At 30.9% G+C, this 26,465-nt stretch overlaps 1 protein-coding gene and 2 long non-coding RNA genes across 5 annotated transcripts; 1 reads left to right on the forward strand and 2 right to left on the reverse strand.

Moving 5' to 3' along the window:
* Positions 1-9,552: 9,552 nt before the first annotated feature.
* On the reverse strand, positions 9,553-12,648 carry LOC123906502 (uncharacterized protein Mb2253c-like). Its single transcript, XM_045956427.1, has 6 exons — positions 12,565-12,648; positions 11,064-11,156; positions 10,840-10,983; positions 10,479-10,586; positions 10,157-10,208; positions 9,553-9,868 (listed from the first exon to the last, which is right to left on the reverse strand). Exons 1-6 carry the CDS (start codon positions 12,574-12,576, stop codon positions 9,834-9,836), a joined length of 444 nt encoding a protein of 147 aa, XP_045812383.1. The 5' UTR covers positions 12,577-12,648; the 3' UTR covers positions 9,553-9,833.
* A 7,746-nt stretch (positions 12,649-20,394) lies between these two features.
* LOC123906503 lies at positions 20,395-22,569 on the forward strand. Of its 2 annotated transcripts, XR_006808937.1 has the most exons (5): positions 20,395-20,669; positions 21,126-21,246; positions 21,475-21,564; positions 22,093-22,180; positions 22,439-22,569. It is a non-coding gene; the product is annotated as an uncharacterized LOC123906503 (long non-coding RNA). The 2 variants fall into 2 exon arrangements; XR_006808936.1 differs by lacking the exon at positions 22,439-22,569 and having other exon boundaries at positions 22,093-22,256.
* Positions 22,570-23,732: 1,163 nt separating this feature from the next.
* On the reverse strand, positions 23,733-25,907 carry LOC123906504. 2 transcript variants are annotated; one of them, XR_006808939.1, is made up of 5 exons: positions 25,633-25,907; positions 25,056-25,176; positions 24,738-24,827; positions 24,122-24,209; positions 23,733-23,863 (listed from the first exon to the last, which is right to left on the reverse strand). It is a non-coding gene; the product is annotated as an uncharacterized LOC123906504 (long non-coding RNA). The 2 variants fall into 2 exon arrangements; XR_006808938.1 differs by lacking the exon at positions 23,733-23,863 and having other exon boundaries at positions 24,046-24,209.
* Between the last annotated feature and the right edge of the window lie 558 nt (positions 25,908-26,465).

The raw sequence follows: 26,465 nt of genomic DNA on the forward strand, positions 1-26,465 counted from the left end.
AGTTTCAGCTGAACGTAAATATTCATATAATTAGGAGCCTAATGCAATTTGTGTGAGTGATCAAGAACAATATAGCTAAGATTTGGCATGCCATTTCAACACAAAATCAAGACACAAAGTTGACATGTATTTATTATAGTAGACAAGTATGCAAAATAAAAAATAATAAGAGAAGGGTTGGATATGAATTCGAATGGGAAGAATCTTGAATATATAAGAGAGGTGATTCAAAGCCACTATATTTGGTCTAGTGGTGAGGGGTTTGGTAGTATGTTATAACTTATAGGTCCTGTGTTCGATTCTCAGCTCATTGTAAACAAAAAAAAAAGTGATTCATGAACCGAATGTCTTAAAGTTTTGGATGGAGATATATTGTTTTCATCTCTTCGGTGTTGACTCATTGTTTCTTCCGACGCTTCCCTAACTCCTACAAGTGGTATCAGAACCGTGGTTTGCCTTGATCAGAGAGCGAGAATGTATTCTGATATTGAAACAACTATAAGAGAAAACTCACACTTGAGGAAAGATTGTTGGGTTTCAAGTATTAATGATTAGGCAAATGCTAAATAGTGCCCCCGGGGCATTCTTTAAGCCCTTAAATAGTAAGCTTTTTATAGAATTTTTATCGGAATGCGTAAAGTCAATGCATTGGAAATTGTAATGTTTAACTCTTTGAATAAAAAGTTTCTTTAAATGGAATGCTTAAAGAGTGCCCCGGGGGCACTCGTTAGCAAGACCCTAATGATTAAGTTTTACATCAACTATATGTCCCTCTCTTATATTCATGAAACATTGGTACATTGTTTCTTCCTACCCTCTCCCTATAACTCCCCAACGCAAAATGATTCCCAAATTCCAATGCAATTATTTTCAACTCAACAAAGCAATACCCAATTGAGACGAGGAAACTTAAACTTAATAAACCAATACCTTAGGAATTAGATTGATGGAGAATGACTGAAAACTTTTCCTCAACCTGATTGCCTCAAGACATAAGTCTTGCATGTCGACTGTTTGCCAAGGTTTCCCGAACTGTTGCAAAACCAATAACATATGTTGGTAAATTGTTTTAAGAAAGAAAAATGTATAGAAAAGAAATTAAAAGTAACAATGGGTACATTTTAACAATATCTAACCAATTAGGAAGAATATAAACAAAATGAATCCAAAGGAGCCTTTCTTTTTTGGGGTAGGGGATAGGTTCCTTAGGTTGTTGTTAATGTATATATTATGTTAACAATTGGATTGTGTTTTCTTTTATCAATATTTAAATGCAATTTTAATTTTACCAAAAATATATCAATCAAATAATAATCTATACCTATATAAAAATAAAAATGATACAAAAAAATTGATTAAACTAGCCATAACGTATAAAGACATGTTTTTTTATTTTTTCTTCTTTTGAACAACAAATTTATTAACAAATTCACCAAAACATAAGACATTTTTTTTACATAAATTTGCATAGTAGACACAGACAGGCGCAGAACATGCCATATCGGACCGCTAGTAATAATAAAACACCTGATCGATAACAAACTTTGAATCACCTACGACAGTAATGTGCTTAAATCCTTTCATGATCACTTGTTTCATACTCAAAATTAGAGCTCGATATTCCACAATCTCTTTTGTTTGATGCTCCAGTCTTTCGTTTGTTTGATTCTTGATCCCTTCACGGAATCCACAACACTACATAGAAACATAAGTGTTGGCTATATTTTGTGGGTCATGTTAAACAGTGCACTCGGTGCACGTGTTAAGCATACAAAAAATACAAATAAACATAAAGTTAATGTTGATAAAACCAACTTTTTACACTTTCAATGTATTGAATGCACGAGTTTCAAGACAAAATTCTCTTATTTATATGCTTAATCAGTCCAGTAATGTTTACACAATGAGATGATTATGTTAACCAATATGTTATAAAGGAATCAACATTCACTCTATTTATTTCTAATGATATTTTGAATTCTCTTGAAGCATTCACATTGCTCATACATACTATTTATCTTATCTACTATAAAGTCGAAAATTACATATATAAAATCGAAAACTTAAGAATAGAATATGAATCATGTGGTTTGGGGTTTCAAAACTCAAAATCAAAAATTGCATAAACTCAAATGTAACAAAAAGTAAGCATTAGCAAACAATGGTACCACTTAGTCTGCAAACTCACTAAATCATAGTTTTGACACTTTCAAGGGAAAGGGAAAGGGATAGATAGACAGATATACAAACCAACAAACATAAATGTTAGGCAGAAATGTAACATAAGTTTTAGGCAGTAGTGATAACATAACTTTTCTAATTAACTCTAAGCAGTAGTGATAACTAATTAACTGGTGTGGTGCTAGGGATGATCAACAATTCTGTAAGGTTAGAAGTTGTTGACCAACTGCAAAAGTTTAAGGAGACAAATCAATATATAACAGTTGAAACTAATATTTGAAAAACACAATTAACTTATAATTTGATGTACAAGTGAAGAAGAGAAAGAAAAATTAAAGAGCATTTAACCTCTGAGATATCTGATCGCCTCATCTACATCAAGACTAAAACAAGTTAATAAGATTATATTATACCTTAGCAAGGGAGAATGTGTTAAAAAATTTCTTCATCTTCAAAACTTGAAGGCATAGTTCCATTTCTCTTTCCATTTCCCACATACCGGTAGAATGTGTCTCCCATGGTCTAGCAATGTCATTGACAACAAAGTTTGACTCCCCAAAAACGCTAACATTCTTAAACTCATTTTTTATCGCATATTCCAAGCCGAAGATTAGGGCTTTGTATTCAGCATTTTTGCCTTGTACCTGGAAACTTCCTTCATTTTGCACATTTTTCCTTAAACGCCAGATATTATTATCTTGTTCTGAAAAGATCATAACCCCTAAACCAGTCCCATTAGGTGTGACAATACCCTTGAAGGCAATCATAAAAGAAGGTTCCAATTTTGTCATCAAGTTCACTTCTTCCACCACTTCATTTGCTTCCTATCAATAAACAGCAAAAAAGAATCGTTAACAAAACAAATCATGCTAACAGAACAAACAAAACCAAGAGATAAGAAAAAGAACAAATTTTTACCAAACAATCAGTAATGTTTACATAAACAAAACCATGAGATAAAAAAAAAAGAACAAATTTTTACTAAAAAATCAGTAATGTTTACACAAACATTCATGACATTTTTAGGAAGAAAAAAAGAAAAGAAAGAGTGAATAGCATAAAATTTACAGTGTGTGTTGTTGAAACAAGTCATGCTAACAAAACAAATAAAACCATGAGATAAGAAAAAGAATAAATTTTTACCAATAAGTAATGTTTACACAAACAAAACCATAAGATAAGAAAAAGAACAAATTTTTACCAAATCAGTAATGTTTTAAACAAACAAAACCATGAGATAAGAAAAAGAACAAATTCTTACCAAAAAATCAGTAATGTTTACACAGTGAGATGATTATGTTAACCAATATGTTATAAAGGAATCAACATTCACTCTATTTATTTCTAATGATATTTTGAATTCTCTTGAAGCATTCACATTGCGCATACATACTATTTATCTTATTTACTATAAAGTCGAAAATTACATATATAAAATCGAAAACTTAAGAATAGAATATGAATCATGCGGTTTGGGGTTTCAAAACTCAAAATCGAAAATTGCATAAACTCAAATGTAACAAAAAGTAAGCATTAGCAAACAATGGTGCCACTTAGTCTGCAAACTCACTAAATCATAGTTTTGGCACTTTCAAGGGAAAGGGAAAGGGATAGATAGACAGACATACAAACCAACAAACATAAATGTTAGGCATAAATGTAACATAAGTTTTAGGCAGTAGTGATAACATAACTTTTCTAATTAACTATAAGCAGTAGTGATAACTAATTAACTGGTGTGGTGTTAGGGATGATCAACAATTCTGTAAGGTTAGAAGCTGTTGACCAACTGCAAAAGTTTAAGGAGGCAAATCAATATATAACAGTTGAAACTAATATTTGAAAAACACAATTAACTTATAATTTGATGTGCAAGTGAAGAAGAGAAAGAAAAATTAAAGAGTATCTAACCTCTGAGATATCTGATCGCCTCATCTGCATCATGACTAGGTGTTCCAGTTTTTCCCTAAAACATTAAAAGAATCAGACTGCTGATAATAAGCTAATATAATTAAAAACAAGTTAATATGATTATATTATACCTTAGCAAGGGAGAATGTGTTAAAAAATTTCTTCATCTTCAAAACTTGAAGGCATAGTTCCATTTCTCTTTCCATTTCCCACATACCGGTAGAATGTATCTCCCATGGTCTAGCAATGTGATTGACAACAGAGTCTGACTCCCCAAAAACGCTAACATTCTTAAACTCATTTTTTATCGCATATTCCAAGCCGAAGATCAGGGATTTGTATTCAGCAATTTTGCCTTGTACCTGGAAACTTCCTTCATTTTGCACATTTTTGCTTAAACGCCAGATGTTATTATCTTGTTCTGAAAAGATCATAACCCCTAAACCAGTTCCATTAGGTGTGACAATACCCTTGAAGGCAATCATAAAAGAAGGCTCCAATTTTGTCATCAAGTTCACTTCTTCCACCACTTCATTTGCTTCCTATCAAAAAATCGGCCGGAAAAAAGAAACCGATCGAAAAACCTAAAATCAACGATAAACGCTAAAATCGACTGAAAATCCAAAAAATTGGTAGAAAACCTAAAAATCGGCCAAAAACCCAAAAATCGACTATAAACCCTAAAATCAGCCGAAAACCCAAAAATCGGCGGAAAAACCTAAAATCGGCCAAAAGCCCAAAATTCGACAATAAACCCTAAAAACTCGGCCGAAAACCTAAAATCGGCCAAAATCTCAAAAATTGACTATAAACCCAAAAAATTGGCCAAAATCTCAAAAATTGACTATAAACCATAAAATCTTCCGAAAAATCTAAAATCGACCACAAATTTAATAAACCCAGTTTTCGTCCGATGTTAGGGTTTATAGTCGATTTTTTGGTTTTCGGTCGATTTATGGGTTTATAGTCGATTTTTTGGGTTTTTACCGATTTCCGGATTTTCAGCTAATTTTCTGGGTTTAGGGTCGATTTTTGGTTTTTCGACCGATTTTTTGGGTTTTCGGACGATTTTAGAGTTTATAGTCGATTTTTGGGTTTTTGGTCGATTTTTGAGTTTTTTGGATTTCTTGAAATTTTGGTACCTCTTTTGTAATTTTCGGACACTCGTAGATATGATGTGATGGAAGAAGTGAAAAAGATGACGGATACCATGTCAAAATTGTTTGAGAGATGCATCCTGGGTGTTGAAGCATTGAATAAGCAAGTGAAATTGGAGCCTTCTTATATCATTGCATTCAAGGGTATTGCCGCATCTACTAAGCCTGGTTTAGGGGTTATGGTCCTGTATGAACCAAGAGAATAACATGTGGCGTTTAAGGAAATAAGTGGAAAATGAAGGAGGTCTCCATGAACAAGAGAAAATTGTTGAATACAAAGCCCTGATCTTGGGCTTTAGACACGCCATAAAAAATGACTTTAAAAATGACTTTAAAAAATGACTTTCGGCGATTCACATTCTCTCCTTTTCGCCCTTCTTCATCTTGTTCACAGTTTATTCATCGTTAACCTTCTTCTCAAACTCCTCCAATTCCGCCTTCATCTTCAACAGCTCATTCCCCATCTTCCTCACAACATACCCTCTTACGATTTTTTGAATCATCTTCGTGGATAACAGTGTCTTGTTGGAACAAAGAGTACAGAAACAAAAGAAATATATCGATAAACAGATGCGCATGGACAATGCAATTTTGATGAAACGGTTATAAACGTTTTCAACATACAATATTATCTTGGCAGTATTGGGGACAAAGAAGTGGCTATTGACCGACTTGAGTACACACTCTACTATTGAGTCTATACACCCTTTTATTTCTTTGTTCTTTTATTTTACTTTCACCAGCTAATAGTTCCTGAAACATAAATGTTATTTAAACAATTGTTTCAACAAAAATACAACAATCATACTAACATTATTACTTAATACTACTTTTTACTTCTTTTTTTTTCACTACACTAGCCGAGACTCTCTTTCTTCTATCTATGCAACAAACAAAATAGAAGAAAAAGTAGTATTAGTTAATAGTATTCGTATCGTTGTTGTACTTTTGTTCGATCAAAGTTGTTTAAATAATATTTATGTACGTTCTTGAAATTGGACCACCTCCAACTAGTGTGATTTTATGTGTGTAAAGAAAGAAAAATAAAAAATAAAGATGTGATAATATGAGAGAAAAAATAATTGTAACAGAGATAATTAGACACATAAAATGACAATATGTGACTCTTATTTCCTTAATATAACTTATGTGATTTCTTTTACGCAATACAAATATGCCGGTGTTTTATTTTTTTATAATAAATATGTCAGTAAATTTATGCGTTTATTTTGTACTCGTGTTAATCTTATAAATAATATAAAAAAATAAAGTCCACAAACCGTAGTTCAATATATAAGGTTTATGTGGAAAAAATTCATGATTTTTTATTAAATTTCATCGAACTTTTTTGTGTGTGGTATAAAATAGAAAATTTGTTCATTTTAAACCGTTGAATTGATAAAACTTTAATTCGTAAGTCGAAGTTGTTGGTTTTAGTTGAAACTTCTCATTTGAAATTTGTGGTAATCCCTCATATGTCTGTGTGCAAGTAACAAAGCTGATAATGTCTCAACCATCATTGTATGGTTATGTACATCAAGGTGACTAATAGTAAAATTTAAATGAGACATTCTTTCGGTGGCAACTTGACTACCCATCTCATAAAATTTGGTTGGTAATCCATCCTAAGTGTCTTGAATATAGTGGTTGAGAAAAATGTCACTTATAATACTATTAAATATGTTTCATTTTTAATTGTGGTAATATAATTTGCAATATTTATAAATTCACCTTATATATAATTACGCAAACCGATGCATGAATGACTAACTTTTGTCCAAGTTTATGCATCGGTTTGTGTAATTTTCTTTTCTTCCACTTTATTTTCATAGAACCAAACGGACCCTTAATTCCTATGACAAGCCTAAAGGTGAGAACACATTATTAAATACATGTCTAAAATAACTTTACATAGACAGTGCACAAAAATTAAACTCGTAATTATTATTAAGTCCACAAAGCAATTTACAATGCTATATAGTGTAAACACTATATTCACAAAATATCACGAAAGCTACGCGCACTTGAAAAACGGATATATTTAAGGATTTAATTGATATGCACCGACGGTGTAAAATAATTTTACACTGTCAACCAATACCAATCATGTTTTCCGCCACATCACCTCACTACATCCCACTTTCTTGATATGACATGGCAAAATAATGATTTTTTATTGGACGATTGTGCAAAACTATTTTACACCGTCGGTGCACATCAATTAAACTCTATATTTAATGTTTTAAAAATATAATTCACAAAATATTTAAAAATATTGATACATTTATATTCTTAATATATGCCCTAACATTTTCCTTGCTTTATCTTAGGCATGCATTTTAGTCACAAACCACAACTTATGTATTGTTTTTTTGATTAAAAAGAATTAATCGAAATATCTTTCATATGCTGCAATGCAAGTATTCCAACTGATTGTGAGCTTGTGTATGCACTGAACGAGTGAAGCTACGTGGAGTACGCACTGGGAATGCCATGGTAGTTTAGAAGAGGTTTGATTTGCAATTGCAAGGGGATTAGATTAGGTTCAAAGAAACTTTATAATTTACTTAATTGTTAATTTTTCAATTATACAAGTTATCACGAACTTATAGCTTATTTTGATAAGTTAATTTAATTAGTTTATAGTCTAAAACTTATTTCTTAGAGGTGGTATCTGCCCAACATCTCTGGCCATCCATTCTATTTATACAAATAGGAAGTGCAATATTTTTTGTGCTTGAGCCGTTAGAGTATTGTATCTCGGAGAACTTGGATCTTGGAGGACTTGGAGGGTTTTGATTTTGAACCGGCTTTTTGCTCACCTTGTATGGTGATCTTCTTGTTCTTGTATTCATGTATCTTTTTCTTTGGGATTATTAGTACTTCTTGTAATCCTCCATCTTTGAACCTTGTTATAACCTAATCTTATTTTTTTCTTTTAATATATATTTTGCGATTAAAAAAAAGAATACTACTACTAAATCTACACACCAATGACCAAACATGAATACCTATTTTGTGAACCAAAGAGTTAATATTAGAAAGAAAAAAATACATAAATTTTCCTTTTTCGATCTATTTTAAAAAGTCTTAAGGAATAATTCAGGAATTGTCAAGGTGTCACAGTCATACAAATATTTGTTTCACTTTAAACCGAAAACCATTTCTTTGGGTATTACTTCACTCCTATTGTTTGGGTATCCTTTACTAAAGTACAGTATCATATATGATAAGTATAATATAGTTTAAGAAATTAAGAGTAAATATAAAATATCCTGATAATTAAGATAATTAATGTAAAATAATTTTTCACTCGCATTCAATAAACATCTTGTAATCAATCAAATTAGTGAACTCAAATTAGTTGGTATGGATAGCGCATATTTTACGCATAAGCCGAAGTTCAAACCTGAGGCAGTCGGAAGCTGGAAGGAATACCAAGCATGTTAATCCTAGTATTTTATTGTTAATGATAGGTTTGATATTTTCAATTGATCAAATTTAAACATCGAAAACTTAAAGTTGCCCAACAAAAGTTAAGAGAAAAAATAGTATGGGTATTACTAACATAAAATCTATGATTGGATTAAAAAAAAAAAGTGTATGCTTCAAGTAATTTCACGAAGAAAAAATTACTTGAATAAAATGCAATCATCCCAACAATTGACGTTCAACCGGAAGAAGGATAATAGTGTAACAAATTAGAAACTCAAAAGAACCGATTTGTTAGCTAAATAACTTAAAGACATACTTGTTACATAAAAGCTTAAAAAACCTAACTAATACAAATGCGAAACTTAAAGAACTTCTCAATACATTTGGCCTAAAAATAAATGTTAAAACATAGAGATTAAAGTTACATAAACCCCTTATTTGTTTCCTTCATCACTCAAAATTGAAAAACTGCAGCAACTAAAACTTAAGAGATTGAAGTTACATAAACCCCTTATGGTTGTAAGCTATCAGAGGGAGTTTTATTAATATAAGCAAGCTGTATCTACTATAAAATTGAAAAAAATAAATTAAGAATAGAATATGAATATGTGGTTTGGGGTTTCAAAACTCAAAATCGAAAATTGCATAAACGTGATGATAGCAGATCCATGCTTCAATTGGTTACGATGAGCTTAGATCATCTTCGTTTCCTCCAATCTTTGTTCGCATGGCTTCACAAGATTTCCCTTTTATTTTATGTTTTGGAAGCTTCACACATTCAGAGTATGTAATTTTTTTTGAAAAAACATTCAGAGTATGTAATTAGTGTTTGTTTTGTTTCAAAGGATACGAAAGGAGTATACATTCATTTTGACGGTGGATTAAAAATAAATTAAAATAATCCCGTAAACTGAACTCAGTTAATAATGACATCGCATAAAATTTAAGGTTCAAACTCCAAACATATTCAAATTGACACAAATGTAAACAACACTGAACTTTTGACATGCAGAATGCAGTAGTGTCATATGTAAAACCCCTAATATGCTAAATTGCTAGGCAGAAATGTAACAGAGTTGCCAATAGTTTGCTAGGCAGAAATGTAACAGAGTTGCCAATAGTTTTTGACAGTGGCATACTGTCAGATGATCAGTAATACACGCGTTCTTCTTCGACTTGACCATCTACAAATATATAAAGATCCATTTAATTTATGCTCCCTTACCAAATATAGACATGAGAAATAAAATCTGAGACAAGCTAAACAGTTTGTTCACTATATTTCTTTCAAAAGATTATCTAAATGAAAATATATCAATTGAAATAAAAAAAACAAAAAAACAAAAAAACAAATCAAAGATGTTTTTTTGGTTTCAAAGCATTTTTGGTTGCAAGTCCCTTGCAATTCTCAATATTTTAGGAAATCAAAGAATCAAACATATATGAAACTGAGAAAAGTCTTGAAGTCTAACCTCCGAGATTGATGGCCCGGTTTGCTTGAGCATCAGCTTCAGTGTTCCATTCCTTAAACATTACAATAAATATGTTACCATGTGTTAATGTCGGTGAAAATATAAGGAGTTGTAAAAGAAATTAGTCAGATTTGAAAGAAAATATTCATATAAGTAGGAGTAGGAGTCTAATGCAATTAGTGTGAGTGATCAATATATCTGATTACAAATTATACTAGTTTTAGTTATTCAAGCATTTGGATCACATGACTTCTTACATAGACATGCATTTGGATGAAAAATTCAGAAGAAAAAGTATGAGCAAAATGATTCTCGTAAATACCCTAGGAATGTGTTGGACGTTGACCGAGCGAAACTTCCTTGCTATCTCCGAAGCCTCTTGACATAAGCTCCTTAATTGTGGGTTGTTGATATTATATTCACCCAAAAACTGTTGCAAAACCCATAACATGTGATAAGGTCAAATGTATACTACTTTTTTATAATCAAAGATAATTTTATTTCAAATGAGTACAACGAGTACTCCAAGTCGTAAACAAATCACTTAGTAAAATGTATACTTCTTTGGATTATGTTTTTTCCATATCAAACATTCAAAAAGGTGAGAGATAACAAGCTGATTGATGATAACAAGCTGATTGGAAAGTAAAGTAAAGTAATGCATACTATATAATAGGACCAACCTGCTTGACAACAAGCTGAGAGTCTCCCTGGATATTGATGTTCCTATATCCTTTATAGAATGCTTGATTCAAGCCTAAAATCAGTGCATGATACTCAGCAGCATTATTTGTTTGATAGCCCAGTCCTTGACGGAATCGATAGAGCTGTGAAGAAACATAAGAGTTAGCTAAATTTTAAAGATAAACAATATAAACCCAATTGAATTGTTCAATATATTTCATACCAGAGTCCCATTTTCAGAAAACAGTGCAGCTCCTGCACCAGCTGGTCCAGGATTTCCCCTGGATGCACCATCAAACATAAGGATACAAGATCGCTGCAAATAATATATAAAACTTTAGAGTTAACATTTGATTGTCAGAACTTTATAAAGTTTTCATAAGATTTCCAAAAATGTAAAAACAGAACAAAAGATCAAGCATGAAATGGAGCTTGGACACATAACTAACTATACATTGCACAATTAATTGAAGTTCAAGTAACTGTGTAAAGTTGTGTGTGTGTTGAGTAAATGATACTCTAATCTATCTACAAAAATCTTAAACTTCTTCCCTTAAATACAATTCAAATTATAAAAGGCTGTAAGGAAATTTTATATGCTAGGACATGTATATGAACCCAATACGAGTCCACATTGGTCATAATTACAATTTTATAAGAATTTATTAACTAAATTAACAGAGATAAGAAACTAATTAACATCTAAGTAACAATATTGAACTAAACTAAAATAAAAAGGTCATAACAACAATTACAAGTATCTATAACGAAATAAATTTATTAACTGACATTTTTTAAGTAATTACCCTGCCACCTGATGTTTTTTGGAAGTAATTTACCTTACTAACTTCTTATATTTGCAAAAATCATGCTAACTTTCTATTACCATGGAAATTTTGTGAGCTATATAATTTCTTAATACATAAATTTCAATATCAGGAAGAGTGAATGTTTACCCCTTACCACAATAAGTAAAATAATTTCGTATATCAACTATAGTTATACTTTGGCCCCGTGAGCTTAGCTCAGTTGCCAGAGACGTCATACAATAAGTCGGGGTTCGAACCCCGCACACTTCACTTATTCACACCTAACTAGGCTATGATTAGTTAGAGTTTTTGACAACACAAGTTCGATTTCTGAGAGAAAGAGTTTTTGACCGGAATTTACTTAACTGACGGTCGAACTCTGAATTACTAGGGTTTTTTCGAAACCGGTTAATTAACAAAGAAAAATACAAAAAATAAAAATTCATTCATTTTCAATCGAATCAAAATATAAAAATACTGAGTCATGACTCATGAGTGCTTTTTTTTCATATTTCCTTTGTTAGAAAATTAATTAATTAATTAATTATGTTAGAATTTAGAAGACTGAAGTCAACAAATCAATAGAAAATAAGAAAAACTTCCACGATTAGCCAAACAACCACAAACAGAATCATCGCCGGATAATGAACATAACCACCGCCAGAGATAACACAGAGTCACCGCCGAAGAAGAACAAAACTCTACTTAACCATCACCGAAGATAACACAGAATCACCGGAGAAATAACAAACCAAATCGATATCCATAAAAAATTCCTAACGATTTACAAGTGATGATGATCGCTTAATTTATGCTAACGAAAACGCTAAACATGAATCACATTGCATTTTTAGAGAATTTTCAGAGAAAAATATGAACAGTATGAATGAGAAGGAGAAGATGAAGAAGGAGAACCTGGTTGCTCATGATTTCTCTCTGTGATTTTCAAAGATTTTGCTCTAAGGTTTGTTAGTTGCACACACTGACACTACTGTATAAAAATGATCGTTGTAACAAATTCTGAAACGGATTTTAAATCTTTATAAACCACAATAAAATATGTGTTTCAGTTACTGATATATTCCAATTCCAATAATAATAAAAGAAAATTAATATTTAGTTCAATTTTTTTTTTCATTTAAATTTAAAAGAGTCTGGTAGAATAAGAAATAGAGGTGGAGTGTTACGGTGAAAGTAACATGAAAGTAAAAATTAACTAGGGTAATTCTTGAAAATTACTATGACTATATATGGCTGACGGTAATAATTATTACACTGAATTATTGATCAATCATATGTCACTCATACTGGATTTTTTGAAACTTGGTGTTGGTGTGGTGTGTGTCCTATTTGTGTGAGAAGAAAATATGTAATATAGAATAGGGATTAACTATGGTTGAATGTGTAAAAGTAACTATGGTTGAAGGTACGTGGAATGTGTAAAAGTAACTATGATTGAAGGTAAAAATTAACTAGGGTAACTCTTTAAGAGTAGTAGAGTACTATGGCTGTATATGGCTGACAGTAATAATCACTATACTAAATTACTGATCAATCATATGTCACTCACACCGGTTTTTTTGAAACTTGGTGTTGGTGTGGTGTGTCCTATTTGTGTGAGAAAATAGGGATTATCTTTTCATATAGTCAAAATTCGGTACAATCGTGCAATTTGAATGATTAAGACTATTCGATTAAGATTGTATTAGAATATGTTTATTTAAATTTTAACCTCAAATTTTATATATAAATAGTTAAATTTGTCTTATGATTTATACCGTCCGATTTTAATAAGATGATTTTGAGGTATTAAGTGCATTAGACTGCATTCTATTGTGACCACACCTAATAGAATCAGATGGTTTAGAAATACTAACTACACATGCATCCCCACGGTGGTTGTACTTAAATCAATTGGGCGTCACATCTTTGTAAGTATAACTATACATAATTGCAAAATGTTAATGATGGTCTTTTCATATTTATATTAAGAGGATAAAAGACGGCTCTAGTTAATCAAGTGTATGTTTGGTTTCAATTCTGGAGCATCCAGAATTGATTCTGGACGTGTAGAATTGATTCTGATTTGTTTGGTTTTTCAAAAGTAGAATTGATTCTGCCTCCAGAATTGATTCTACTTGAAGCTAGAAATCGTAGCTTCTGATTCTAGAATTGATTTTTACACTCAAATTTTTTGTTCAACTCACTTTTTCATGAATATATCCAAACATAAACCACTTCAGCTTAAAATCAATTTTGGCCAGAATCAATTTTACATAATCAATTATGCCAAAATCAATTCTCTCCGCCGCAGAACCAAACACACGCCAAGTCATTGGGCTTAAATGGTTAATGAGTTTCACTAGAAATGACGGATTTTGAGAGAATCCGAGTTCGATTCTTGGGTGGAACAATTTTTTACCCAGACTTTACTTACCTCCCAGCCGAACTCTGGACTACTAGGGTTCGTCGTCTGAATGCGGCGTTTTGTTGTTCTTTTTTGTGCGGTTGTTCATCATAAATAACTTAATAAAAACATGTCATTGTGGTTCAATAATCATATAGACTAAATTTAAACCAAAATAGAATATATATATATATATATATATATATATATATATGGGGAGGGATCAAATTACACCGGTGTAACATTTGATTAATGTTACTCCGCTCAATAACGCTTTAACGAATATAAATTTTACAAAATCCACCGTTGGATTGAAAGCTTATATCGTATAGATCGTCCATGTTAAATTTTACAAAAATCTAAAATCGTTTGATATGTTATTGAGACCGATGAAGATTAATGGTTTATGCGTTTTTATTAAATACCGTTAATCATGATCTATCTCAAAAACATATCAAACGATTTTAGATTTTTATACAATTCAACATAAATGATCTATACGATATAAGCTTTCAATCCAACGGTGGATTTTGTAAAATTTGCATTCGTTAAAGCGTTATTGAGCGGTGTAACATTACTCAAATGTTACACCGGTGTAATTTGATCTCTCCCCATATATATATATGGGGAGAGATCAAATTACACCGGTGTAACATTTGAGTAATGTTACACCGCTCAATAACGCTTTAACGAATGCAAATTTTACAAAATCCACCGTTGGATCGAAAGCTTATATCGTATAGATCATCTATGTTGAATTGTATAAAAATCTAAAATCATTTGATATGTTTTTGAGATAGATCAAGATTAACGGTATTCAATAAAAATGCATAAACCATTAATCTTCACCGGTTTCAATAACATATCAAACGATTTTAAATTTTTGTAAAATTCAACATGGATGATCTATACGATATAAACTTTCAATCCAACGGTGGATTTTATAAAATTTGTATTCGCTAAAGCGTTATTGAGTGGTGTAACATTACTCAAATGTTACACCGGTGTAATTTGATCCCTCCCCTATATATATATATATATATATATATATATATGGGGGCTGCTAATTTAGACTCAGTTGGGTCTAAATTAACAAGGTGCACCTTTTGAGTTGGACAAAAATACCCTTTCTTTTTTTTAAAAAAAAAAAAAAAACATATTGGCGCTGATCCAGTGTCGCGCGCCTACCGCAGGACCACCGTTACAGACCGTTGATTTCCATCAGACGGCCAAGAGATGATCTCATCATGGCTGTCGGATCAATCAGACAGTCCAGATCATCCATCTCCATGATAAGCCAGCGCGTGCACCACACTAGATCTGCGCCTGGAGAGAGAAAATTTCATTTTAAAAAAGCAGGACACGTGTCAACTGCTGGGTGGTTGGCGTGTTTTTTTTTTCATTTAATACTTTAAACTCAATTATTTCGTTGTAAATTAATTTTTTATTTTTTTATTTTTATACCAAAATTCATAATTGTTTTTTGTCTACAAATAGAGACTTGGTTCGTTTGATTTGGACACAAAAAAAAAAACTCAATTTTTCACTACCTTTAATTATCTTTATATAATACTGTGAAACCATTTAGCTGGTAGAATGGTTTCACAGTATAACTCTCTGAAACCATTTTACTGGTAGAATGGTTTCAGTGAGTAATTTCTTAATTGTTTGCTTCTGAAACCATTCTGAAACCATTTAGCTGGTACAATGGTTTCAGAGCGTTGTACTTTGAAATCATTTCACTGATAGAATGGTTTCAGGGGAGTTGATTTTTAATTGTTTGCTTCTGAAACCATTTTACTGCTAGAATGGTTTCACAGTATAACTCTCTGAAACCATTCTTCCAGCTAAATGGTTTCAGAAGCAAACAATAGTTTTTAATTACCGTTTTATCTCATTTAATTAACGAAAAATAGTTTCAGGTCTCAAAAAATTTCATAAAATATACCAAAAGTTCCAGAATATTATCTAATATTTTATTAGAAACAAATAAAAAAACAATTGGTTTCAGAGTACAAATCTATGAAATTATTATTATTATTTGTTAAATGGTTTTAAATAATCAGCGGAATTTGTGAAAATAATTTCATGACTTGAACTAGGGAGAGTGAGGTACACAAGAGGGTTCTAAATAATTCATAGTACTTTACATAAAATTTTGGAAATTTTTTATGGAATTATAATATTTTTAATTACCTTTTTACTCATTTAATTAACTAAAAATAGTTTCGGGTCTCCAAAAATTTCATACAATATACCAAAATTTCCAGAATATTATCTACTATTTTATTATGAAAAAATAAAAAAAAATAGAGCCTCCCTGAGGCCGCACGCGCCCCCACGCGCCGCCGGTGAGAGTGGGCGTGGGCGACGCGCACTGTTTATCGTCCCTCCCACCCGTTTTATGCAGAAACGGGTCGTGCGACCCGGTTTTTGACCCGGTTCGATCTCCCTCAATACTCAACGAAACTCGACGTTCCTTATATGGATTTTGATCGTTTTTCAATTTTACAAAGGTTTCCGGTATTAGTTTTTGAAATCGGCATTCGATTCGCACGTAAAATGAGGTCGAAATTTGGAAGAAATTTAAAAAATGTAATAGTTGTTCTATTGTTTCAAAAAAAAAAAAAAGGATATTTTTATGATGCAAATTACATACATGCCCCAGTTGCTCTATTGTTTCAAAAAAAAAAAATGGGTATTTTTGTCCAACTCAAAAGGTGCACCTTGCTAACTTAGACCTAACTAGGGTCTAAGTTAGAAAACCCCTATATATATATATATATATATATATATATATATATATATATATATATATATATATATATAAAATTAACCAAAATGAAATCTAAAAAATAATATTTAAACCAAAATTTTACAACAATTAAAACTAAAAATCACTATAATTGAATGGACTAAAATAATTTAGTGAGTATTGTTCCTTAAAAGTAATTTAGTTGATAGTTATCAAAAGTTATCATCGGAGTGATTAAAATTTAAACTTCAAATTATCCACTTCTCTATATTTATAGGAGTAATGTGTTAGTAATAGGAGTAAAAATTATCCACTAAACTACTAAAAAAAATAACTAGTGATTATTTTGACAGTAATAAAAATAAAAATTAACTGCGGTAAGTGTAGTGACTATAGTAGCAAGTAATTATAGCTACACTATGAATCACTAAATCTTATGTCACTCTGTAGTCTGTACTATGAATCACTCCTTTATGTGAGATTCTAACGTGGCAGGTGCAATATTTCAATCGGTTTTACACTATAAGTTACAATTATAAATAATTTGTGGTTAGTAAAGAAAAAATGTAACAAATAAACACATTATCACCATTGATTCATTCAACTGAAAAACATACATTTTTTACAAAAAAAAAAAGGACTCAGTCACTTACCTGATTTCCTTGCATCGTGATCTTTCTCTGGTTTTCACCTTCTTTTTACTCCTACTCTCTAATGTTAATTTGTGCATCTTTCAATTGAGTCATCTACTATATATGGATGTATATTTTTTTTGTAAGAAACTATATATGGATTGTATGATAATTATAAAAAAATATCATATCTGATTGGCTGTTTATAATTACAAAATCTGATTTGATTGTTAAAACAGGATTTTAAATAGTAATAACAGATTTTAATCCACAATCTTCTCTTCAATTTCAACCGGAAAATTTCTCTTCCAACCCATGTTTAAGAATCCAAGTAGTTCGATCTCAATGGCATTTCATCAAACAGATAATGTGCATCATTAATAGCCTTGTGTTGGACATAGAAGTAAAGGAAGAAGATTACATGTAAATAATGTTCAGAAAATTTTGGATTTTATTAACCGAAATTTAGGGGTATAAAAGAATGGCGGGGTCGGAACAGAAATTATCTTTCAACTGTATGTGGGACGATCCATTTAGGCCCAATAACTTCATTAAGCCCAAAACATTGTCTCTTGAATGAAAGATTTTCTTTTGTCGTCGTACCTTCTTCTCACGTACCCTACCCTACGTGTTTCCATTTTTACCTTCAATGATTATAGGACTCGAAAATGATAGGAGTGTATCTATAAAAGCACTCATCTCTTATAGATGTTGTAAGTGGCCATAATCGGAGAGATATGAATTCAAATATTTGTTCCAACTTCCAACATATCAAACGTTCATATAATCTTTTACCATCTAAACCGTACTTACGGAACATTATTATTATTTTAAATTGTAAACGAAATGTCAAATACCACTAAAATGTAAAATTTTAAACCTTCAACATGTAATTAAATCCTTATAAAGTCTTACATTAGCTAAGCAATGCCATCCAAATATTCCCTAAGCTAACATCATTTAAATAGGGCACAAACTATACAAGATATGTCACATAAGATATATAGTTAGAAATTTAATTGGGACCTTTGTTACAGCCAAAATGCATAAGCTAGCCATTTATGCTGCTAGTAGATCATTAATTTGGCTCACAATCTTCTTCAACTTGACCAGCTGCAAAAGTTCAAAATTCCTTAAAGTTTATATATTTTTCGACAATTCTCCTTAAAACTGCATTCAAAATCAGTACTTAGAATGCAACCATGCACACCTGTTCTCCTTAATAGTATTTATCAACATCAATGATTGCAATTTTCGACTAATTATGAGAATAATTCATTCACATGAGCAGACAAACCGTTTAAGAAAGATCAAAGGAAAAGTTGTATGTGGTTGATTACATTTATTTTAGATTTTAATTTATTATTCTACATTTAAAAAGTTTTAAGTTAGTCCCTTACGTTACAATAAATTTGTCATTTTAGTGAAATTTTTATTGACAATACACAAAAGAGTTACGTAAAAATCTCGTGATGTATGATTTCTAAAAAAAATATAAAAAATATTTGAGAGAATTTCTAAAAAAAATGAGTTTCCACATAAAAAATAAAAATAATTTGAGAGTGATTCAACAACAATAATGTTACCTCAGCAATCTATATCTATATCTATATCTATATTAATATTATTTTAGAGCCTTTTTTCAAATGAGGTTGTACACATGGCATTCTCATGGTAATTCTTCTCCCATATTGTTTTTGCAACAAATGCATTAAATTCTTTAAATGATTTTTCAATTTATTTTTTTGCATATCGATATTAAAAAGGAAACAATTAAAATTCAAATTCTAATAGAGCATAAAAAGGAAATAATTCAAATTTTCAAATTCTTATTAGTTCAAGTTAAAATAATTTGTAACTTCAAATAAATTATTTTTTTGTGCAAGACATTTTTTAAACAAATTTTTTTCTTCAAAATACCAAAGATATTATATATATATATATATATATATATATATATATATATATATATATAATTCAATTGATTAAATTAAATGTATAATTAGGACTTCATAAATAAATAAATGACAAACTAATATATTCTCAAGAATATAAAAATAGAGGACTGAATCGAGTTCAATTTGAAAGTGATTCGAAGGTCTTGGTAGAGGCCATTCATATGAAGCGTAGAGGCAACTCTGAGTTTTTTTCAATTGTTCATGATATCCTTAGTCTTATGTCATCTTTTATAAACTTTGAGGTTAAGTTTGTTAGGAGGCAAGCGAATTTGGTTGCTCATACTCTTGCTAGGGCGGCCAATTCTTGGGCTAGCTTCCATAGGTTTGAGAATATTCCCTTTTGTATTGAACGTTTGGTTTTTAATGAAATGCAGTAAGTTTGTTTGATTCAAAAAAAAAAATATAAAAATAAATAAAATAAAAGTAATATAGATGATATGATGGTACTACAATTTTTTAGATTAAATATAATATAAAAAATCTGAACAAAATTAATTGCAATAAAACATGAGTGAAATTTAGCTACCTTTTAATTTATTTATATTTTTTTTACTAAAGTTACCTTTTAAATTAAAGACGTGAGAAGAAGTTTTTTTTTTGGCCAAGAAGAAGTTTTATATTACATTGAATTTTTATTTTTTTAGATATGTGAAAAGCTAATTGAATGCGTGAAAATAATTTTGTTTAACACAATGACAATCAAATTAAAGCATTGATAAAAAATCATTTTCGTAAAAATAAAATCAAATAAGGCAATAGCAATCAATCACCTATTTTTTGATATATAATCAATTCACACTATTTTACACTACAAGAAAATATCAGATTAGCTACGAAAAGTTCCCTACCAAATCTAGTTGTGGTTAATTTCAAGTTACAAAAGTGACTTTTTACTACAAATAGTACTTTTTAAAGGTTATTACTAGTATATTTACTAATTGATCAAAAATCACCTTTTTTTTTATTCCAAAAAATAAAAATAAAGAAAAAAAATCAGAACGAAGAGAAACTCTCTCTCCGAATAGTGTTAGAAACTTCTCTCTCTCATCTCCGAAACTCGATCGGAAACCGCTCTCATCTCCGAAACTCGATTGGAAACCGCTCTCATCTCCGATCAAATTCCTTCATCTATATTCTATCTGTATCTCGGTTCGATTGTTCATCTGAGTTTCCGTCATCGTTCTCAGAGATATGTTTCTTCTTCTTCAACACCAAATCGATATTCCTTCATCTATATTCTAACTAATTGCGATGCCACACATAAGAAGGTTTGATTCTTCTTCTCCAACACCAAATCGATATGCATTATTACGGTTTGATTTTCTTTTCTCTCTGTCTCCGATCGATCTAATTTTTTGTCCGATTTTCTTTGTTCTCCATCTCAATTTGCTTCTCTGTTTCTAATTGATCTACATTTAGATCCATTTTTGCATCTCTGATTTTATGTAATCGCATTTCTTTGTCTCCAATTGATTTTTCTACATTTTGTCTCGGATAGATTTTGACTTTTGTTCAATATTCTTGGTTGCATTCATCTTGGAATGTTTATCTTAGGGTTCACAATATCAATAATCCTTTCTCAATATGATTTGTTTATATAATCTATGTAATGTGATTCAACTTCATCTATGTAATGTGATTCAACTTCATCTAACCCGTGCTTTTTTGTAATATCAAGTATTATTATCTTGTCACATTTTACTGATTGTGTATGAATGAAACAGGTAACATAAACACATTGGCTGGAAATGTACCTCCGAAAGCTAACCTCGGTGACTTGAGGGGGCTTGAATGGGCTTAAAAGTTCTTCGATGAGAAGATGAAGCAGGAAAGAGACTTGCTCAGGTAATGAGACTCTGTTTGGATTAACTTGTTTGAGTCTATCTACTGACATAACTATTTGTGAGAGCTTATGAAAACAGTTTGACTTTATTTTATCTTTTGTTATAGAAATAGCTTATGCATAACCAAACATGGCCTAATAGCAATAACACTTGAGGAATTTGATTGTAAAAATTTCATGAATCATTGGAAGTATCTTCATATGTATGGCTGTTTTTGTTTTCGATGTAGGTTGTAAGTGATCCAAACTTAACCAAATCTGGTGTTTACTGGAGCTGGAATAAAGCTTCTGCTTCATTTGAAAACCAGCTATCTCAAGAGGTCAGCATTTGTTCCTACACTTTCCTTTGTAAGTTATTGATTTGGTTATTCACTGTTACCACAATTGATATAGACTTAACCAGTTATGATAAATTATATGAATGATCATTTATGTGAGAATTTTTTTTCATTGAATAATAAAATGTAGGGATGATTGACATATAGTAGATGCTTCTTTCATTTCATGTTGACATAGCATGAAGTTGTTTTTTAGTTTCTCTCTTTTATTTTCTATTTCATTTATATTATTGATGCATCACAGGACACATCTAGTTGTTTACGTTTGTAATAGTTGATGAATTTTTGTTGCTTTATTTCTTCTTTGATCATCAATCTTAGAAACCTCTTCCACTTTTTCTTTACCCTTATGTGACTGGTGGTAGTGTGGCCTTCTGTTTTTCCAATTCCATGATTATTTTTTAGTTTGAGTGGCTTTTGGTTTTCTATTGGATGAAGTGAATGGTGTCCTTATTGTACTCCTCCTTATGGTTATCTAAGACATATCTTCTCAATTTGGCATGATTGCAGTACATGCAGCAACCAAAACAGAGAACACAAAACAAATGCTTAAGAAAATGTGAGACTCTTGTCATGGAAGACAAGACCACTTTTGGAGGTGAGACAACTTTTTCTGAGCTTTGATCAAATTTATTAGGATTTTATTTGGCATTTTGATTTTTGAATACTTCTCTTGATATGAATTGTTAACATATTTTGTATATATTGTATCTAATACTGGAAGGGATCTCAGTTAGGACTTGAAACTATAAGTTAGGATCTCAGTTAACAAATTCAAAGTAACACATTTTATATTGACTTATGCTTCACAACTATATATTTGCACAATGCTTATGTTCGTTGTATTGATTTGCAGGAAGTTAAATTGGTTAAGAACGACATCAGGGAACTTGGGCACTGCATATTGATTTGCACAACGCTCATGATATATCTACAAGTTGATAAATAAGCAGGGTAGATAAGTCATGTAGATACTAGTTCTAAATTCTAGGATATTTAGCTAGAGATTTATTGTTGTAACAATATCCTAGCGCTTTAGCTAGGAAACACAAACTTTTGAACACTATTTAACTAGGTATTAAATGGGAACTAGCTAGGATATTCTTTATATTAGTTGCAAATTAGCTAGGAAATATTTTGATAGGTGATTTGCCGCCCAATCCATGCTACGCCCTATATGACAGCTAATTCACAACAAATCGGTAGCTAACTCTGTTTTACTAGAGATTAGCTACGAGTTAGCTACAAACATCATCGTAGCTAATCCCGTATTTTCTTGTAGTGTTACATTAAAGATGGTACTACCTTAAAAATTGTACTACACATATTCAACAAAACCCTAATTCCTACATCTATAAAAAGATATTAACCAACAAACATTTTACATTGGTCATCAGTCTTTAAGTGTCTCTTTTTTTGTTGCACAATAGTCTTTATTTAGTTTATTATTTCTGAATTATATGAGTTTTGTATCTACGCTTTTTGTATTCTTAATTTTTTTTCAATTTAATTATAGAACCTCCGCTTAAAAAATTATGTGTAGAGCATATATATATGATTTGTTAGAATATATATATTTATCATTATAGTTTTGAAATAATTTTGTTATTTTCTTCACAGGTTAAGGGTTCCAGATGGGGTGAAGTTTTGAGTGGTGCAAGGCAATGCATGATTAAGTTTGAGGTAAGAAAATATCATAATTTTCAAGCATTATATGATGATGTTTACTATTCAATTGCTTTCATTGATTTAAATGATTTTTGTATTTTCTTTTTGTTTTTATTTTGTTTCTGACCACACTTGTGATTATAGATTTCTTAGTAGTGAATTAGTATTTGATTTCTTAAATAGTACACTACAAGAAAATACGGGATTAGCTACGATGATGTTTGTAGCTAACTCGTAGCTAATCTCTAGTAAAACAGAGTTAGCTACCGATTTGTTGTGAATTAGCTGTCATATAGGGCGTAGCATGGATTGGGCGGCAAATCACCTATCAAAATATTTCCTAGCTAATTTGCAACTAATATAAAGAATATCCTAGCTAGTTCCCATTTAATACCTAGTTAAATAGTGTTCAAAAGTTTGTGTTTCCTAGCTAAAGCGCTAGGATATTGTTACAACAATAAATCTCTAGCTAAATATCCTAGAATTTAGAACTAGTATCTACATGACTTATCTACCCTGCTTATTTATCAACTTGTAGATATATCATGAGCGTTGTGCAAATCAATATGCAGTGCCCAAGTTCCCTGATGTCGTTCTTAACCAATTTAACTTCCTGCAAATCAATACAACGAACATAAGCATTGTGCAAATATATAGTTGTGAAGCATAAGTCAATATAAAATGTGTTACTTTGAATTTGTTAACTGAGATCCTAACTTATAGTTTCAAGTCCTAACTGAGATCCCTTCCAGTATTAGATACAATATATACAAAATATGTTAACAATTCATATCAAGAGAAGTATTCAAAAATCAAAATGCCAAATAAAATCCTAATAAATTTGATCAAAGCTCAGAAAAAGTTGTCTCACCTCCAAAAGTGGTCTTGTCTTCCATGACAAGAGTCTCACATTTTCTTAAGCATTTGTTTTGTGTTCTCTGTTTTGGTTGCTGCATGTACTGCAATCATGCCAAATTGAGAAGATATGTCTTAGATAACCATAAGGAGGAGTACAATAAGGACACCATTCACTTCATCCAATAGAAAACCAAAAGCCACTCAAACTAAAAAATAATCATGGAATTGGAAAAACAGAAGGCCACACTACCACCAGTCACATAAGGGTAAAGAAAAAGTGGAAGAGGTTACTAAGATTGATGATCAAAGAAGAAATAAAGCAACAAAAATTCATCAACTATTACAAACGTAAACAACTAGATGTGTCCTGTGATGCATCAATAATATAAATGAAATAGAAAATAAAAGAGAGAAACTAAAAAACAACTTCATGCTATGTCAACATGAAATGAAAGAAGCATCTACTATATGTCAATCATCCCTACATTTTATTATTCAATGAAAAAAAATTCTCACATAAATGATCATTCATATAATTTATCATAACTGGTTAAGTCTATATCAATTGTGGTAACAGTGAATAACCAAATCAATAACTTACAAAGGAAGGTGTAGGAACAAATGCTGACCTCTTGAGATAGCTGGTTTTCAAATGAAGCAGAAGCTTTATTCCAGCTCCAGTAAACACCAGATTTGGTTAAGTTTGGATCACTTACAACCTACATCGAAAACAAAAACAGCCATACATATGAAGATACTTCCAATGATTCATGAAATTTTTACAATCAAATTCCTCAAGTGTTATTGCTATTAGGCCATGTTTGGTTATGCATAAGCTATTTCTATAACAAAAGATAAAATAAAGTCAAACTGTTTTCATAAGCTCTCACAAATAGTTATGTCAGTAGATAGACTCAAACAAGTTAATCCAAACAGAGTCTCATTACCTGAGCAAGTCTCTTTCCTGCTTCATCTTCTCATCGAAGAACTTTTAAGCCCATTCAAGCCCCCTCAAGTCACCGAGGTTAGCTTTCGGAGGTACATTTCCAGCCAATGTGTTTATGTTACCTGTTTCATTCATACACAATCAGTAAAATGTGACAAGATAATAATACTTGATATTACAAAAAAGCACGGGTTAGATGAAGTTGAATCACATTACATAGATGAAGTTGAATCACATTACATAGATTATATAAACAAATCATATTGAGAAAGGATTATTGATATTGTGAACCCTAAGATAAACATTCCAAGATGAATGCAACCAAGAATATTGAACAAAAGTCAAAATCTATCCGAGACAAAATGTAGAAAAATCAATTGGAGACAAAGAAATGCGATTACATAAAATCAGAGATGCAAAAATGGATCTAAATGTAGATCAATTAGAAACAGAGAAGCAAATTGAGATGGAGAACAAAGAAAATCGGACAAAAAATTAGATCGATCGGAGACAGAGAGAAAAGAAAATCAAACCGTAATAATGCATATCGATTTGGTGTTGGAGAAGAAGAATCAAACCTTCTTATGTGTGGCATCGCAATTAGTTAGAATATAGATGAAGGAATATCGATTTGGTGTTGAAGAAGAAGAAACATATCTCTGAGAACGATGACGGAAACTCAGATGAACAATCGAACCGAGATACAGATAGAATATAGATGAAGGAATTTGATCGGAGATGAGAGCGGTTTCCAATCGAGTTTCGGAGATGAGAGCGGTTTCCGATCGAGTTTCGGAGATGAGAGAGAGAAGTTTCTAACACTATTCGGAGAGAGAGTTTCTCTTCGTTCTGATTTTTTTTCTTTATTTTTATTTTTTGGAATAAAAAAAAAGGTGATTTTTGATCAATTAGTAAATATACTAGTAATAACCTTTAAAAAGTACTATTTGTAGTAAAAAGTCACTTTTGTAACTTGAAATTAACCACAACTAGATTTGGTAGGGAACTTTTCGTAGCTAATCTGATATTTTCTTGTAGTGGTAATTGAAAATCATTGTTTTCATGGTGAAAAGAGTTTGTTGATTATTTTTAAAAAAAAAGAGTTGGTGCATTTCTTTACTCATAGACATCACTTTTATAGTTTATTTGAGATTCGATACAATTTATGATCTAAAGTTTTGTACATTACTATCACAAAGAAAGCTAATGAATTGCTTCTTTTACTTCTTCATTGTCGAGCATTTTTTATGTTGTTCTTTTTTTGTGAATTCTTATGTTGCTTTTTTACTATTCAGAGTTTTCTTTTTATAAATTTTCTTTTGGTGATTATATATTTTTTAATTCATTAGTCCTATTTTATTTTATTTTTGACAGGAGGCCAATTGAGAAGAAAGAAAATATGCATCACATT

The sequence above is a fragment of the Trifolium pratense genome, linkage group LG2 (assembly GCF_020283565.1).
Source record: "Trifolium pratense cultivar HEN17-A07 linkage group LG2, ARS_RC_1.1, whole genome shotgun sequence".
NCBI classification, from domain to species: Eukaryota; Viridiplantae; Streptophyta; class Magnoliopsida; order Fabales; family Fabaceae; genus Trifolium; species Trifolium pratense.